This window comes from Crocodylus siamensis, chromosome 3, assembly GCF_052110815.1.
Source record: "Crocodylus siamensis isolate JL-2025a chromosome 3, ASM5211081v1, whole genome shotgun sequence".
NCBI lineage: Eukaryota > Metazoa > Chordata > Crocodylia > Crocodylidae > Crocodylus > Crocodylus siamensis.
In genome coordinates, this window is record NC_143397.1 from 87035991 (window position 1) to 87052113 (window position 16123).

The following is a 16123-nucleotide window of genomic DNA, read 5'->3' on the forward strand; positions in this document are numbered from 1 at the left end:
GCATCCTACTTTGCTGTTCTTCCTGGTCTCCTTGTCTGTAAGATGTTCCCCCTTCTTTCCATCTCGCTCTCACTCCTGCTCCCTCAAAGGCCCAGCTACTGATGCCCCCTGGCTCCTGCTCTCCCTCTCCAGGCTTCTCTTTCAGCCTCAGTTTCCTCTCCCCCCACTCTTGTGCTCACCCAGTGCCAGGTCTAGCCTTGCCCAACTGTCCTTCTCAAATCTGCCTCTTGTACCCCCTCACAACCTGCTCTCCATCACTTAACTGGTTGTCAGCCCCAGTCCCTTTCCTCAGCTGGCCTTAGTTTTCTCCCCAGCACCACCTTCTACATGGCCCTCCCAGCCATTGCCAAACTCAGTAGTTTGCAATTCCCTATACTACTGTTCCTTCTCCAAATCTACTCCTCCACAAATCTACTCCTCCTGACCTCTTGTCCATTCTGCAGTCAAGTTGGGGAGCTTCCTCCATACTGCCTGAACCAATGGAGGCTTTTGAGATGCAGAAGCTCAGAGTTTCCAAACTCAACCTAGGCTACTAGAAATGCAAGGGAAGTCCTGCTCAGCAGCAAGATGCAGCATGCTCAGTTTAATAGGAATCTAAGCAGTTTTAGCTGTTAAATTCTAGCAATTGTCTACTGACTATGTAGAAAAGGCAGTCTTTTATAACTGTCAAATTTGGCCAAATTTTTGTGGAGACCGTAGAAGGCACATCCGAGACACAAAAGTCACTCCCTTATCAAAATCAAGGCCCCACTCCAAAATATGGGAGGGACAAAGGTTTATCCTAACAAAGGGGCACAAACATTTTTTTAACATGAGGAAAGCATTATGTTTTCCATTCAACTCATTTTCAACAATGGCTAAACTATACGGCTGAAAATTAAAACCACAACCTAACCAAACAAATCAGCCAAAGCCAAGATAGCCGGTATTGAAAATTGCAGGCTAGTTAACATTTGGCAAAGATATATAAGCAACTGCTAACAGTATTTTTTAAGAGAAACAACAGGAGATGCTTTCACCATCATCTACAATGTTGTTTTACTACATTTATTAAATTCAAAATCCATGACAAATACTCCTTCACTTTGGACCATTTCCATTAAAATGTGAATCAAGATTTCATTCTACACTGTCCAAACTGGCTTTATAAGTTTCTTTTAAAAGACAGTGTTGGGTACTCTAAAAATACTCCCAGTTAGAATTTTCTTTCTCATATGAAGAACTGTCCTGTCCCATGCTACATGAAGGATCAATGTGCATATGGATTTCCTTGGCTACATAGTTTTTCATTTAATTGTGTAACTAAATTTGTCTTCCATATCATGTTCAAAACATTAACTTTTTAAAAGAATGTTTCTGGACTCCCCAGAGAACATTGTGACCTTCTACATCTTTGAAGTAGTCTTCTGAAATCTGTAATTAAATACATTTCAGTTCCTGTCAAAATGGCTTTTGAAGAAGATACCATTAAAATCCAAGAGATAGTGTAAAGAAAAAGTGATATACAAATTAAATAGAGTCCATTAAAACAATGTATTATATAAAGAAAATGAAAACCCCAAAGATTTCACAGTATCTTAAAGGATTAAAGAGGTTATTTTTATTTGTAATTGAGCTCAGTGTCACAACTTTGTTATGAATTAAAATCGGTAAGCAGTTCAATCTGAATCCAAATATTATGTCTAGAGAATCATATTTATGTGTTCTTTATGTAAAAATAAAACCAAACAGATCCAGACACATCAAAACATTGTTCAAAGGTAGCCAGACTTAACAGTCCCACACAACAAACAAAAGCAACAATATAAACCCCATACGGCAATTATGTAATTTGTTTCTATGCACACCATAAAAATAAAAGGAAGCTCGTGTTGCAGTTCAACATATTTTAGAAACACATTTTCATTTGCTTTTCTCTCCAAAAAGATTTCTATTCTGACTTAAACTCATGCAGCAATTTCGGTCTATGGCCTTGTATGTATTGGAAAGGTGGGGTTTTTTTTAATACACAACTAGCTTACCCCCCCCTTATCTGTAGGTGTATGTGAGGGAGGAAAGGACCCAACAGGCTCCGAGTCTCCCTGCCTTGACGCAGCCAGGCTAGCCCCACACGCGCAGGCCCAACGTGCCAGGCAGAAACTCACCTCTTTCGGCCTGAATGGGGCTGCCGCCATGTTTCAAAGATTAATGGACTGGGTCCTGGCACCCCATCAGAGCAACACCGTGGCTTACATTGACGATATTGTAATATATACAGAGACTTGGGAGCAGCACGTGGAAGCTCTCCAGGCGGTTCTACGCAAATTAAGGCAAGTGGGTTTGACTGCTAACCCAAAGAAGTATGCCATAGGAAAAAGGGAGACCAAGTACCTGGGATTCCTAATTGGACAGGGCCACATAAAACCCCTCATGGACAAGGTAAAGGTCATCCGGGACTACGTAGCACCCGCGACCAAGAAACAGATGCGAGCCTTCCTAGGGCTGGCAAGCTATTATCGAAGGTTCATCCTTGGGTTCGCCAAAATAGCTAAACCTCTAGTTGAAACCACGAAAGGGCGCAAAACGGGCATCGTTGAATGGAACGAGAAACAGTTAAAGGCGTTCGGAGACCTAAAAAAAGCCTCATGCCAGGACGTAGTCCTACATACACCCAACTTTGACCTTCCTTTTACGTTACAGACGGACGCTTCAGCCTACGCCCTGGGAGCGGTGCTATCCCAACAGGTGGAGGGAGCGGAGCAACCAATAGCCTATGCCAGCTGATGGCTGAATGAACTCGAAAAAAGGTACTCTACTGTCAAAAGAGAATGCTTAGCAATCCGCTGGGGGGTAGACTACTTTAGATTCTACCTCCTGGGGCGTGAATTTAAATTAGTCACGGATCATGCCCCGTTGCGGTGGCTGAACACAGCCAAGACGGATAATGCACGCATCACGCGATGGGCCCTGGCCCTCCAACCTTTTAAATTCCGGGTGGCATATAAGCCAGGCAGGGATAATACAGTCGCCGATTTTCTATCAAGGTGTGAGGAGGAAAACCAGGGAAACAAGGTGGATGAAGTAGAGGTACAGAGGAAGGCAAGAAGAACATCTAAGGGCGTCTTGAGGGGCGGGGTATGTGAGGGAGGAAAGGAGCCAACAGGCTCCGAGTCTTCCTGCCCCGACGCAGCCAGGCTAGCCCCGTGCACACAGGCCCAATGCACCGGGCAGAAACTCACCTCTTTCAGGTGCCTGGAGGAGGGAAGACCCGGAACGAGCAGTGCCGGTATAAAGGAAGCGCCAGAGTCGGACAGTGGGGCGGCGGGACCGGAAGGAGACAGAGGACAAGCTGCCGCCAGAGAGAGCTCCCGGGCGCGGATGCGAGCCGCCCACAGAGGCTGCAGGACCTTCTGGGGTAAGGGCAAGCCCCAGCGGGGTTGGTGAGTCCAGGGAATCGGCCGGACGTTGCTACGGACTGCTTAACGCCGCCAGGAGCAGCTGGCCCCGGCAGAGGGCCGGATACCGTATAAACTGGCAGTGTGGGGCAGAAGCTTAGACTGGCATCTTGACGCGGCCGGCCTAGACAGGCGGTCACGTAACCCGGTGGAACGGGCGAGGGTGTAGGGGTGGAGGAGCCCTCAGTGACGCAGGACCCTGAGCCGGCGAAGGGTCTCATTTCTGGACTGGCACGCGCCGGATAATCCAAACTGGACCGGTTCAACATCAAAGTCGTGGCAGGTGAGCCGGACACGTGCAAAGTACAGGAGCGACCCTCGGCAATCGGGAAGCAGTCCCTGAGTGGCAGGTGACGGTGCCCCTAGTTTTGACCGTCCCCCCCCACAGTGTACTAAACCATATGAGTATGTCAGCCCTGTTTTGCCTAAAGCAGCTTAAGCTACCTCCTTGTGAACTGTAACAACCACACAGCACTATTAGTTTTTCAAATTATGTGCATAATATTTGAGGCAGGTATCTCTGGGCACAGTGTTCAAACATAGTGCCAGTAAACAGTCCTTTTAAAGGCTGTTTTTTTATGGTGAGTTGTGGGAAACAAACCAGAACATATGGGAATTCTGAGACTTGAGGTAAAATTCCATGATTCCTTTCATAGTATCTCATAATTTATCTAGTATTGCACAGCCAGTGGCATTTTCAAACTGTTTTAGTTTCAAACAAATTTTCAAACTGCTTCCAGGAAGCATGGAGGACTGTGATCCTGATCATTTATACAGACATGGTGCTTGTGTTGTTAGGGAAAGCTATGCCATCATGAAACTTATCTATTTAGTGCAATTGCAAATAATAAAATAACCTGACATATAAAACAGTACAAACATAACAACAGCTAGTCATGCAGATATACGCAAGACTAGACAGAACTCATCTGTGCCCGCTGGGCAAGAACAGTATGTCCCTATCTGGATATGGGATTGTAGCTGTCCTCCTTGCCTTGGGGAACATGAAACTGCATTAAAATGGTCCTTCTGGTATTTAGCTTAGGCTGCACTTGCTTCTTTTCTGGAGGGCACTTTGTATCTCAAGGCTACTCTAATGTTTCTTCCAACTATACAGTTCATCCAGTGAAAGGTATTGCCACAAAACACCTTGCCTCTCACATATTTCCTAGACAATTGCAGCTACACCCTTTACATTGAACCTGAGAGGTGTCCCCAAGAGGGGTCAGAAAGGCAAGGGAATAATCAGGTATATATGAGATGGTACTGCTGAGCACTTCATGGTGGACCCCTGGAGAGAGAGGAGGGCCATAGACTCAGGCCTGTCTGGACTTCCCTTGACTGGTCAATGCTAGGGCCAGGACCGGAAGGGTTTGAAGGGCCGGGGCCCACCACGAGGAACGCCCAAGAGCTACGGGCCTGGAGTTCTGGGCTGGCTTGGAGGTGTGCCAGGGCTAGTGAGCCGAAGGTCCTGGTGGGGCCCGAAGTTCAGGGAGCTGTGTGAAGGAGGAGAGGAATCCAGGTGGGGTTTAATAGTAGGATTGGGGGCCCCAGTGTGGGGGCTGGTAATTTATGAGAACTATAGATGCCATCTGTGAGGCTTGGGCTGCGGTGTAGGGGAGGAATGGAGCCGCAGATAGCGCCCCCTGGCATCAGGGCAGAAAATGGGCAGCCTCTCGCTTATTAACATCTATTCAACTAATTAATAACAAGGCGTGGCGGGCTAGAACGCAGGTGGTTAGCCCAGGAACAGGAGGGCGGGCCACAACGAGATCAGCCCTGAGCATGCCCCATTACAATGCTACAAGATAAATAGAAATGTGCAGCTATGATGTGCATCCTAAAATGAGTTTAACTGCCTGTGTGGAAGAGCTTGAAAAAAGCTAACTACCTTTTAACATCCTTGTGATCATGAATACCTTAGTTTATCCAGCAAAAAGATGTAAATATACTTCTGTAACCTCAGGAGATAGTTTATTTAATTTAAGGATGAAGATTGTAGTCTAAAAAAGCTCATAAAAATGAATGAGCTGTGGACTTAAATGCATTTACTCTTGATATAGTTCTCGTTTTTTCTCCCATTACAATAAAATTGCCTCAGGTGTGATCTGTTTGTCTTTTTAAATGTGTTTCTCTGCTGCTAGCTGCCATCATATATGACATCAGATGGACAGGGAGAGGGATGGTAGAGGGCATTACTGGGGAGCACATTCATTATAGCTGTGGCAGGACAGAGTTTAATATGAACTCCAAAACCCATTTGAGAAGTAGGGTCCTTGGGTTATCCCTTGCTGAGCTTGCACTGCCATGGCTAAAACAGCACCAATATACCCAAACTAGCTATGTTGAAGTTAACTTGGTACTCCGCAATGTAGACCAGTCATATCTATTCTCTCCAGCTGTGGCAGAGAAATCTCCTCCTGGTTGTGGTCCTGATAGCCTTTAGGGTTTCTGAAATCACGTCTGCCTTATCATGTACTGCAGCTAAACCATCCAATACATATCGGGGAGATATTTGCACCAACTCTTTATGGTATACACATATGCAGTGTGTACAAAGGCAATCCAGAGAAAGCAATGCACACTTGAAATGTACATGCTCAAGTAGGCTATGTTGGCCTAAAATTCCCTTTTATCAAGCTGATCAACATATAAAAAACAAGAGACCTTGTTTTCATCTGCAGCATTTTTGTAATTCTGTGGCAGTTCTTTGGTTTTGGCCCAGCACTGTGCTAGTAGTCCTCTTTCTGTATTTGCTGTGGTAGATCTTAGCATTCCCATGTTGGAAAGATAACATTGACCTTGCCCCTCTCCACAGAGATAAAGATTTGTTGATAAAGTTTTTCACCTCCCTCTTGAACTAGTTAGGTTTCTTGTCTTCATTATTCCCCTTAGAAAGTTGTTCAACACTCTCACTCCTTTGGCGATTTAGAAGCAGTACTTTAATTAATTATTAGTTTATACCCATTTCTTCTTCTGCTTAAATAGTTCTTTTCCTTCTCCAGTCTTCTCCTATAGAAAGCAAAATAAAATTTCTCTCATCTCCCAGTCTCCTAGCCAGCTAATCTCTTTTAGCTTTTTTCTCATAAGATAGGCTCTCCATCCTCTTGATCATCCTAGCAATCCTAGCTAGGACCTACTTTGAACATGGATGAACAGAATTGTATGTAGCATTGCAGATGTTCCCCCACACCCCGTGCCTTTTATGGTGGCATTACTAATTCCCTAACTCTACTGGAAATAATAGGCCTGACGCATATGAGTAGCAATTGCCTCATTATGGCCACATCACATTGATGGTGGTGGCTCATATTCATCTGCGATAATACAACCAGGGCTTTCTCCTCTCCCTTTCATTGTTTCAAACTGTTTACAGCAGAAAATGTTACTACTCTCCAAGTACAGGACTGTGTACTATTTACTCTTATATTTCACCTTGTTTCTGTCCTTCAAGTCCTCAAGGTGATCTAGCATTTCCTGTACGACATTTTATTTTCCCTCCATATTGGCAGTACCTCTCAACACATTCCTAGGGTTACTATATGTCTGCATTTTCCTGGACACATCTTCTTTTTAGGTCCTGCAATCTCCGTCTGGGTGTTTTTTTGAAATCTGAACAAATGTCAGGAATTTTGCTTTACTTGCTGGTGGGAGTAGAAGGGTGATCGGAGACAGGGGACACCATGAGCATCTACATGCGCACATGCATGTGGTCGGCATACAGCTTGGCAGGGTGGTAGGAGCAGCTGGATGTAGGTATGTCTATGCGGGGTGCGGGTTAGAGGGCCAGGGCTTGGGGACTGTCAGGTAGTGGGGAGGGGCAGGGGGTGTGCATCAGGGGTGTGTGGAGGGGATGGCTGTGTGAAGTGGGGTGGGTGCCTGCCAGCACTGGGAGAAGTTATCCAGGTGCAGGGGCTGTGGCAGGGTGGGGTGGAGGTACCTGCCCATCCAGCAGGGGAACAAGGTAGAGCTCTGAAGTTGGGTTACCATATTCCAGGTCCAAAAAAAAGACACCTGTCAAGTGGGGAACGGGGGATGAGGGGAATATGATGGTGGGGGGGCAGTGACAGTCAGGTGCCCTGCCCTTGCCCATTCTGTTGCCCCTCATTGCCAAGCCTCAGCTCTTGCCAGCCCTGCTGTTGGCCCTCACTCCCAACCCACTGACCCCAGCCCTGCCAGTGCACTGCAGTATTCTGCTCTTCCTAGGCCATGATGGTGGCCCTTGATCCCATTCCACAGCCCCACCCTTATCTCTGCTGGTGCTCCTCACCCCCGACCCACAGCCCCCTGGCACTGCCAGTGACCCACACTCCCAACCCAAGCCACAGCTGCCCCACCCCCCACCCAGCCCTGCCAGTGCCCTTCACTCTTAGCTCACAACTCCCTGCCTCCCTTGCCCTGCTGGAGTGGCCAGAGCTGTCCCCATTCTGACCAGGCTGGAGTGCAGTGGCTCTGATTCAGGCAGGTGGTAGCAGAGCATGTCTGGCCCCAGTGTGGGCTGGAGGGAAGAAGGGAAGAGGAGGGGAGGCTGGTGGCAGCCCCTGCTCTGGGATGGGCCTGCCACACCCTATCAGCAACCTGGCCATGGCCTCCCTCTTCCTCCATGCGGCATGCTGCCGGCCCAGCCATGGAGTTCCCCACACTGCCCTTAAAGCTCCACACCGTTCCTTTCCCCTGCCCCCCGCCCTGATCAAATGTCTGGGATTTTGGTTTGCTCCACTGGTTGGAGCAGGGGGAGGGTGATTGGAGGCAGCAGGGAACACCACATGGGTCTGCACCTGCCTCTGCAGCTGCAGACAGGTGTATCTGAGATCCCCACTGCCTCCAACAACCCCACCCCCCTGCTCCCACCAGAGCAGCAAAGCAAATTCCTGGACATTTGGCATTTGGTCAGATTTAAAAAACCCACCTGGATGGAGATCAGAGGGCTCAAAAAGAGGACATGTCCAGGAAAACCCATACGTATGGTAAACCTATTTGAGGGCAGTAGGGAGCTCCATGGCCAGACCAGCAGCACGAGCCCCAGCACCCATACTCATGGGGCAGAGGGTGGCCAGATGTTGCTGCAGGGTCAGGGGTAGGGCAGGCTGCCTGGTGCAGCCTAGGAGCCTCACCCTGGGGTGAGGAGTGCCGCAGGCCTCCTGTCTTCCTCCCTCTAGCCGTGCCAGGACTGAACTGAGTCTACTGCCACCTGTGTGAGTTGGAGTTGCTGCGCTCCAGCCTTGTTGGATGAGGCAGCTGGAGATCCCCCCCAGCTCCCACCAGTGGAGCAAGGGGCTGTGAGTTGGGAGTGAGGGGCATTGGAGGGGGCAAGGGGCTGTGGGCTGAGTGCAGGGCAGTAGCAGTACCAGGGTGTTGCGGGTCAGAAGTGAGAAACAACAGCAGGGATCAGGGGGTAGAGGATTGTGGATTGGGAGTGCAGGGCACCCGCAGGGCCAGGAGTGAGAGGGCAGCAGCAGAGATGGGGCACTGTGTGTTGGGACTGAGGGGCACCAGCATAGCCCTGGGGGGTAATGGACTGAGAGTCAGGAGTGAGGGGCACTGGTAGGGCTAGGGGTCTGCAGGTCAGGAGTGAAGAGCAGCAGCACAGATGGAGGGCTGCAGGTTGGTAGTGAGGTGTGTTTATGTGTCCCCAGGTGTCCTGTTTTGGGACTGGAAACACGCTAACCCTACATATTCCTCCTTTTTGTGCCCAGTCCTTTCATGAAAAACTGTTAGTAGGATGGGGAAATCCTGAAGGATAGTTCCTCTGTCCACAGAGATCATAGCCATTTTTCCTGGACAGCAGTGACTCTGAATGTCTGCCTTGGCAACTTTTGAGGGAACTTTCTGTGCCCCCATGGTGACTATGGGTATCAGCATTCAATGCTAGCCAGGGAGTCTGCAAAACGGTTAGCACATGGCAGCAGGTGCACAAATGACCTGCTGCTATCCCCGGGAAGTAGTGATGAAAAAAATAACAATCCAGAACTCTTTTGGCTCCTTGACCTATTTCACCCAATTCCAAAGTTCAGCTAACACCTCTCCCTATGGCACCGTGTTGAAGTCCCGAGACATCAAATCCAGCCCCCCCCCGCCACGTTTCTGCCTAAACTACCAGCTCTGGAAGACAGGGAACAGCGTAGCAGAGCCCAGCCTGCCCTTTGGTGGGCCCCACGCTGCACTTACTACTCTAACTTGAAGAATCGTACTTTCCTCCAACATTTAGTGCCCGAGGCCGGCGCACCGGACCCGCAGCTGCCCTGGCTGTTTCCCAGCAGCAGGGGACGTGAGGCCGCACGACGGGAACAGCGCAGATAAAGAACTGAACCCCGCCCTTTTGCCAAGTCTACCCGAGCGCGCATGCGCCCAATAGTCCGCCGCATTCTTCGCGGGCACTCGCCGCGCAGGCGCCCTTCCCCTCTCTCCGGCGGTTCTGAAGGGTCTCGGCCCCTTTGGAGCGTCACACGTCACAATGCTCCCCCTGTCCAATCGGAAGCCCCGCCGCGGGGCTGGAGGCGGGGCCGGAGCCCTGTTGCGTTCTTGTTACCGGAAACGGCAGTTGCCAACCTCTCCTAGCTGCGGAGGAGCGGCCCGGCTCGCCTCGACCCACCAGCCACCGCCGGGTCCTAGTGCCAGCCTTTCACCAGGCTCCGGGTGGTCTGCCCTGATGCCCTCCCACAGCCCCCTCAGCAGGGGTCGGAAGACCTCGGTGAGGTGAGAGGTGGCGTCCGGGAGGCTCCTAAGTGCGGGATGATAGTTGTAAGGGGCAGGTGCAGGCACGGGTCCTAGGTGTTTCCTGCAGCTCGCTGCGGGGAGGTGTCTTCCCTGGTAGTGCAGTGTGTTTGGCCGGTTGTCCCCAAGTAGTATCTGATGCCTTAAAAATAACAGAGGGCTCAAAAAACAGATGTAGCAGTTACTTTGTCTCCCTTGCCACTTCATGAAGTCATTAGAAGTGTAATGCACACAAGGGTCTTTGAGCTGATGCAGTATCCTTTATTAGACCAACTAAATAGTTGGAAAAATTGTTGTTTGCAAGCTTTTGGGCACAAACACCCTTTTTCAGGCTGATCAAGAGTCTCTATACCCAGCAACCCTAAAAATCAAATGGATTTTTAACTGGTTTTCTCCTGTTTCTATATATTTAGCAATTGTAGAAACATCCTGTTTTATCATTTCTAACTTCAGAAATATTTCTTTCTGAGGGGCTGGAAACAAAGATACGGGGTTTTCCTCTGGAGGAGGAGTCTTTGTGATGCGTAGTGATTTGCCCTTCTGATGTATGTCCTGGTTTTAAATGTGTATGTACGGGTGGGCACAACTTGGCAATTTATAAATAACACATGTCTCATTGATCATTATGTTGGCGCTGTCGATTAGAGACTTTTAAAGGGAATTGGAGCCAAATTCATCTGATATAAGTGCATAATTGCTTTACTTCCACAACACAATGCCTGTCCCAACTTGTGACCTGTTGCTTACATGGTAACCAACTCCAGCTGTTTGTGTATCATTTCAGTGTGCACACTGATTAAGTGCTTGGGAACTGTTGGCCCCACTGTTTATTTTCTAAAGTATTTTTATTGTGTTGGCTGCATATTTTGTGAAATTTCATTTCAAGCCTGCAATTTCAGGGTATATAACTCATCCTTCAACTGACTAGATCTTGTCAGTTTTAAGGCTGAAATTGGAGGCATAAAACTTCTGAGAACCAGGTTAAGCAGCCCTAATAATGTGCAAAAAACTTAAGGCAGGCTGTTCCTAAAGTTAATAAATCATTTTACACTGACCCTAAATACAAACTGTGCTCCCCACCAATAGTTGGTTGTGTGACTGTGTGGTTACCTCCAGTCCCTGAGGCAGCAACCCAGGCAGTGCAGGGAAAGTCAGGCCACTCTGAGGCTGCAACTTGGTGTGTGTGGAGGTGGTGGGGCCAAAGTCTGATATGACATCTTGCGGAAGGGGCCTACAGATGGCTCAGATTGCTTAATGTCCATGTCATGCTCCTTGTTCCCCTATGGCAGAGAATGGTTCACTTCTGTTCTCTTTGCTGATGAAGGAAGTGGGAAGTCCTCTGAAAAGTCCTTATCCTCCTGTGCCAGCTCCTGGATATCATGGGGGCAGGCTGAGGGTGGGCTTCTGCCACTCAGGTCTAGGAGTGCAGTCCTATTCCGTGGCTTGAGCTTGTTTGGCAGTGTTGACTATAGTGGAATTGGATGGAGTCATCACCCCTGAGAATCTGAGAGCTTCTTCCTGTAGGAGAGAGGTTGGTATCTCTGGTCCTCTTGTAATGGAGCTTCAGTACCTTTGTCTTCTGAGTAGCACTAATACCAGTCCCACTTCTGTCCCCAGGCTGTCATTTTGGTGGAGATGTCTTCAAAGACAGTATAGTTCTGGTGGCTTGTCCTGAGCACTCTCTGACTTTCCTCTTTGCTCCAGATGGAAAGCTGGTCCATCATATTTTCATAGTTTCTAGGGTCGGAAGGGACCTGAGTAGATCATCTAGTCCGACCCCCTGCCATGGCAGGAAAGAGTACTGGGGTCAAATGACCCCGGTGAGGTGTACATCTAGCCTCCCCTTAAAGACCCCCAGGGTAGGAGCCAGCAACACTTCTCTTGGAAGTTGGTTCCAGATCCTAACCGCCCTGACCGTGAAGTAGCACCTCTTGATATCTAGCTTAAATCTACCCTCTGCCAGCTTGTGACCATTATTTCTTGTCACTCCTGGTAGTGCTTGGGGGAACAGGGACTCCCCCAATGCCTGCTGGTCCCCTCTGACTAGTTTGTAACAGGCCACTAGATTCCCCCTCAACCTTCTCTTGTGGAGGCTGAACAGGTTCAGGTCCCGTAGCCTCTCCTCGTAGGGCCTGCCCTGCTGCCCCCGATCATGCGAGTGGCCCTCCTCTGGACCCTCTCCATGCTGTCCACATCCCTCTTGAAGTGTGGTGCCCAGAACTGGACGCAGTACTCCAGCTGCAGCCTGGCCAGTGCCGCATAGAGGGGGAGGATCACCTCCTTGGACCTGTTCGAGATGCATCTGTGGCCTTCCTGACTGCATCCCCGCACTGCCGGCCCATGTTCATCTTGGAGTCAATGATGACTCCAAGATCCTTTCCTGCCTCTGTACTGACAAGAATGGAGTTCCCCAGCCTGCAGGTATGGTGCCGGTTCTTCCTCCCCAGGTGCATCACCTTGCACTCGTCAGTGTTGAATCCCATCCTATTCTCATCGGCCCACCCCTGTAACCTGTCTAGGTCTGATTGCAGCCTATTCCTCCCTTCTAGCTTGCCCACATCCCCCCCACATCTTAGTGTCATCAGCAAATTTGAACAGAGTGCTTTTTACCCCCTTGTCCAAGTCACTGATGAAGATGTTGAACAGTGCGGGCCCGAGGACCGAGCCCTGCGGAACCCCACTGCCCACATCCCTCCAGGTCGAGAATGATCCATCCACCATCACTCTCTGCATGCGGCCCCCCAACCAGTTGGCGACCCATTTGACTGTGGGTGTTGACACCACAGTCCCCCAGTTTCTTAATGAGAATGGGGTGAGAGACAGTGTCGAAGGCCTTCCGAAAGTCCAGAAAGACTACATCCACTGCTACCCCTGCATCTAAGGATTGCTACCCCTGCATCTAAGGATTTGGTGACCTGGTTGTAGAAGGCCACCAGGTTGGTCTGACAAGGCCTGCCGCTAATGAACCCATGTTGGTTGCCCTTAAGCATAATCTCCCCTGCTGGCCTCTCTTGGACATGCGCCAGAATAATTTTCTCAAAGAGCTTGCCCAGGATTGAGGTTAGGCTAACCGGCCTATAGTTTCCCGGGTCTTCCTTCCTCCCCTTTCTGAAGATAGGAACCACATTGGCCCGTTCCAGTCTTCTGGCACCACACCAGAGCAGTACGAGTGCTCATAAAGCCGTGCCAGGGGTCCTGCAATGACCTCAGCCAATTCCCTCAGTACTTGAGGGTGGAGATTGTCCGGACCAGCTGATTTAAATACATCCAGTCCCTCCAGAAGTTCCCTAACTAGTACCTCACTAACCCTTGGCCTAGGTGCGCCTCCCCTAGAGTCTAAGAGGGGGCCCAGCGGGGGAGTGGCTGTTCCGGTCCCTGCTCAGGAGAATGGAGGCAAAGAAATCATTAAATATGTTAGCTTTGTCATCTGGTGTGACGACCTAATTTCCTAGCTTGTCCTGCAGGGGCCCCATGTTACCTGGAACCTTCTTTTTGCCCCTATGCATTTAAAAAAGGACGTCTTGTTGTCCTTGATCCGGGAAGCTAGTCCCAGTTCCATCTCTGCCTTGGCCTTCCTAACTGCCTCCCTGCATCCCCAAGCAACCACAGTATAGTCATCCCTGGTGACGGCCCCTCCCTTCCACTGAGTGTGAGCCTCCCTTTTAGCTAGTAGACATTTCCAGATGCTTTTGGTGAGCCATGGGGGCTTTTGTGCCCTCCTGCTTCCTTTGATCCATGTTGAGATTACCTCCCTTTGGGCTTGGAGGATCATCTCCTTAAGGAGCTGGTGACCACTCTTCTTGGACACCTGGCTCCCCTCCCCTCTGCGACCTCAGTGCTTCCCCGGCTATTCTCCTTAGTTCATTGAAGTCTGCCCTCCTGAAATCTAGGGCTACTGCTTTGCTGTAGGTCTTTGCCACCTTATGCTGGATGGTGAATTCCTGTAGGCAATGATCACTGTTGCCCAGGTGGTCGAACACTTGCAGCCCCCTCACCAGGTCATCACAAGTGGCCAGCCCCAGGTCCAACAAGGCATCTCCCCTAGTGGGGCTGTGCACCTCCTGGGTTAGATGGAGGTCCTGCATTCTGTCTAGGAACCTATGTGAGCAGTCAGACCAGGTTGACTGCTCTTCCCAGCAGATGTCTGGAAAGTTCAGGTCCCCCATGACGACCACATCCTTTGATCCAACTACCTCTGTGAGCTGACTTAAGAATTCCTGTAGTAGACCCCCACCGTTAAGTCTCTTTCCCCTCGACTGCCTTGTATTCTAACCCAGAGCACTTCAGAGTGCCCCTCCTCTGATTCTTTGCTAATTCACAAGGATGTGTATTCCTCCTTAATGTAGAGTGCCACGCCCCCACCTTTCCTCACTGTCCTATCCCTCCTGTACAGCCTATAGACCTTGATATTCACCGCCCAGTCATGCATTGGGTCCCACCACTTTTCAGTGATCCCCACTATGTCTGGGCTGGTGTCAGCTAGCAGGAGGGTAAGTTCCTCTTGCTTGTTTCTCATACTACGAGAAATTGTGTAGAGGCATTTGAGGCCTCCTGTGGATGTGTGCACTGGCCCCCTACTTTCAGCATTAGCCTGGCCCCTGTTGCTTACCTGTGTATATGTTCCGCTCGTCTGTCTAGGCTGGGCTGTACTTGTGAGCGCTGCTTGGTTTAGTGGTCCAAGGCTTCCTCTGCCCACGTCTTCCCCTTCCCGCAGTAAGCCTAGTTTAAAGCCTGCTGGAGGAGATCTGCCAACATAGAAGAAAACACATGCTTACCTTTAGGGGAAAGGTGGAGCCCATCCCATCTGAGCATGTCTCTTGTGATGTGTGGGTCGTTGTTGAGGAAGCCAAAGCCCGCCTCGAGACACCATTCCCGAAGCCACCAGTTGGTCTCCGTGATGCATGTTGCATGCCGTCTTCCATGTCCACTCACTGGTAGGATAGAAGAGAAAACCACCTGTGTGCCTGTCTCCTTCAGCATGCCCCCCATAGCGTGGTAGTCTGCCATCAGGTGATCAGGGCTTCTTCTGGTTGCATCATTAATACCCACATAGATTAGGACCATGGCGTAATAATTGATGGGCTGGATCATGGCCTGGATCATCCCCTTCACGTCCTGAATCTTTGCTCCCAGTAGGCAGTAGACCTTGCATGTCGAGGGGTCCTGGCGACAGATGGGGCCCTCTGTACCTCTCAGGATGGAGTCGCCTGTGATGATCACTCAGCGCTTTTTCCTCCTGGACTGCTTAGTTCCTTTGGCCTGCTCAGAACCTGGAGAGCGTGGAGTTGCCTCCTCTCCAGTTGCCTCCTCTCCTTCCTTCTCCTCCAGAGTTGCCAGGGCCTCGTACCTGTTCTTCATCTGGACTGGAGGAACTGGTACTGCTGTGTTATGAGCAGCCCTGGTTCTGGAGGTGACTGTCTGCCACTCTGCAGTGGAGGGCACCTCCCAGGGTGCTTCTTCCTTGGGTGTGTGACCCTGCAGGGAAAGGAAATAGCTGTCAATTTCTTCGCCTCCCTGATTCCCCTCAGCCTGCTAACCCCAGGCTATTGCTGCCAGTTTCAATCATGCTTGGGAGTGTAGCATGGAGTGGCTAGTTTGCTTTTTTACTGGGCAATAAGTAGATAAGCAAGGTCATATGTGACCTACAACCCCAGGTTATACAGTTTGGCCCAAGTCACAGGGCTGCTTCTTGAAAACTTGGGTAGCTTGGGGGATGGGGATGGGGAGGGGGAGCAGGAGTACTGCAGTGTGGGATACCTGGAGCACCAACCAGAAACAGTGGATCTCATCACCATTTGGGGAGAGGTGGAGAACCAGGTAGTCTTTGAATGGATCACGGTGGAAATGGCAGCCTGCAGACCTGACCAGGCTTTGGCCCAATGCTGCTTCAAGTGACAAATACTTCAGTAGTAGTTGGGAAGGGCATGGCATGCTAACCATGTTTCAGATGCATGCAGGGTCATGTGTGCCACCTA

At 50.0% G+C, this 16123-nt stretch overlaps 1 protein-coding gene and 1 pseudogene across 6 annotated transcripts in view; one reads left to right on the forward strand and one right to left on the reverse strand.

Moving 5' to 3' along the window:
* The first annotated feature begins 9974 nt into the window (after positions 1-9974).
* The window catches only part of CCDC171 (coiled-coil domain containing 171), a 432482-nt gene continuing 426333 nt past the window's right edge, over positions 9975-16123 (forward strand). For 4 of the 6 annotated variants that reach the window (XM_090038741.1, XM_090038744.1, XM_090038738.1 and 1 more), the window contains exon 1: positions 9979-10130. Coding sequence is in view for 1 of the 6 variants with exons in the window: in XM_090038740.1 (XP_089894866.1) it covers positions 10084-10130 (47 nt within the window). In the remaining 5 variants the exon portion in view is untranslated. Of the gene's footprint in view, positions 10131-16123 lie in introns of all 6 variants that reach the window. The other 2 variants (XM_090038740.1, XM_090038739.1) reach the window with 2 other exon arrangements.
* Positions 14301-15748, reverse strand: LOC149868505 (uncharacterized; annotated as a pseudogene).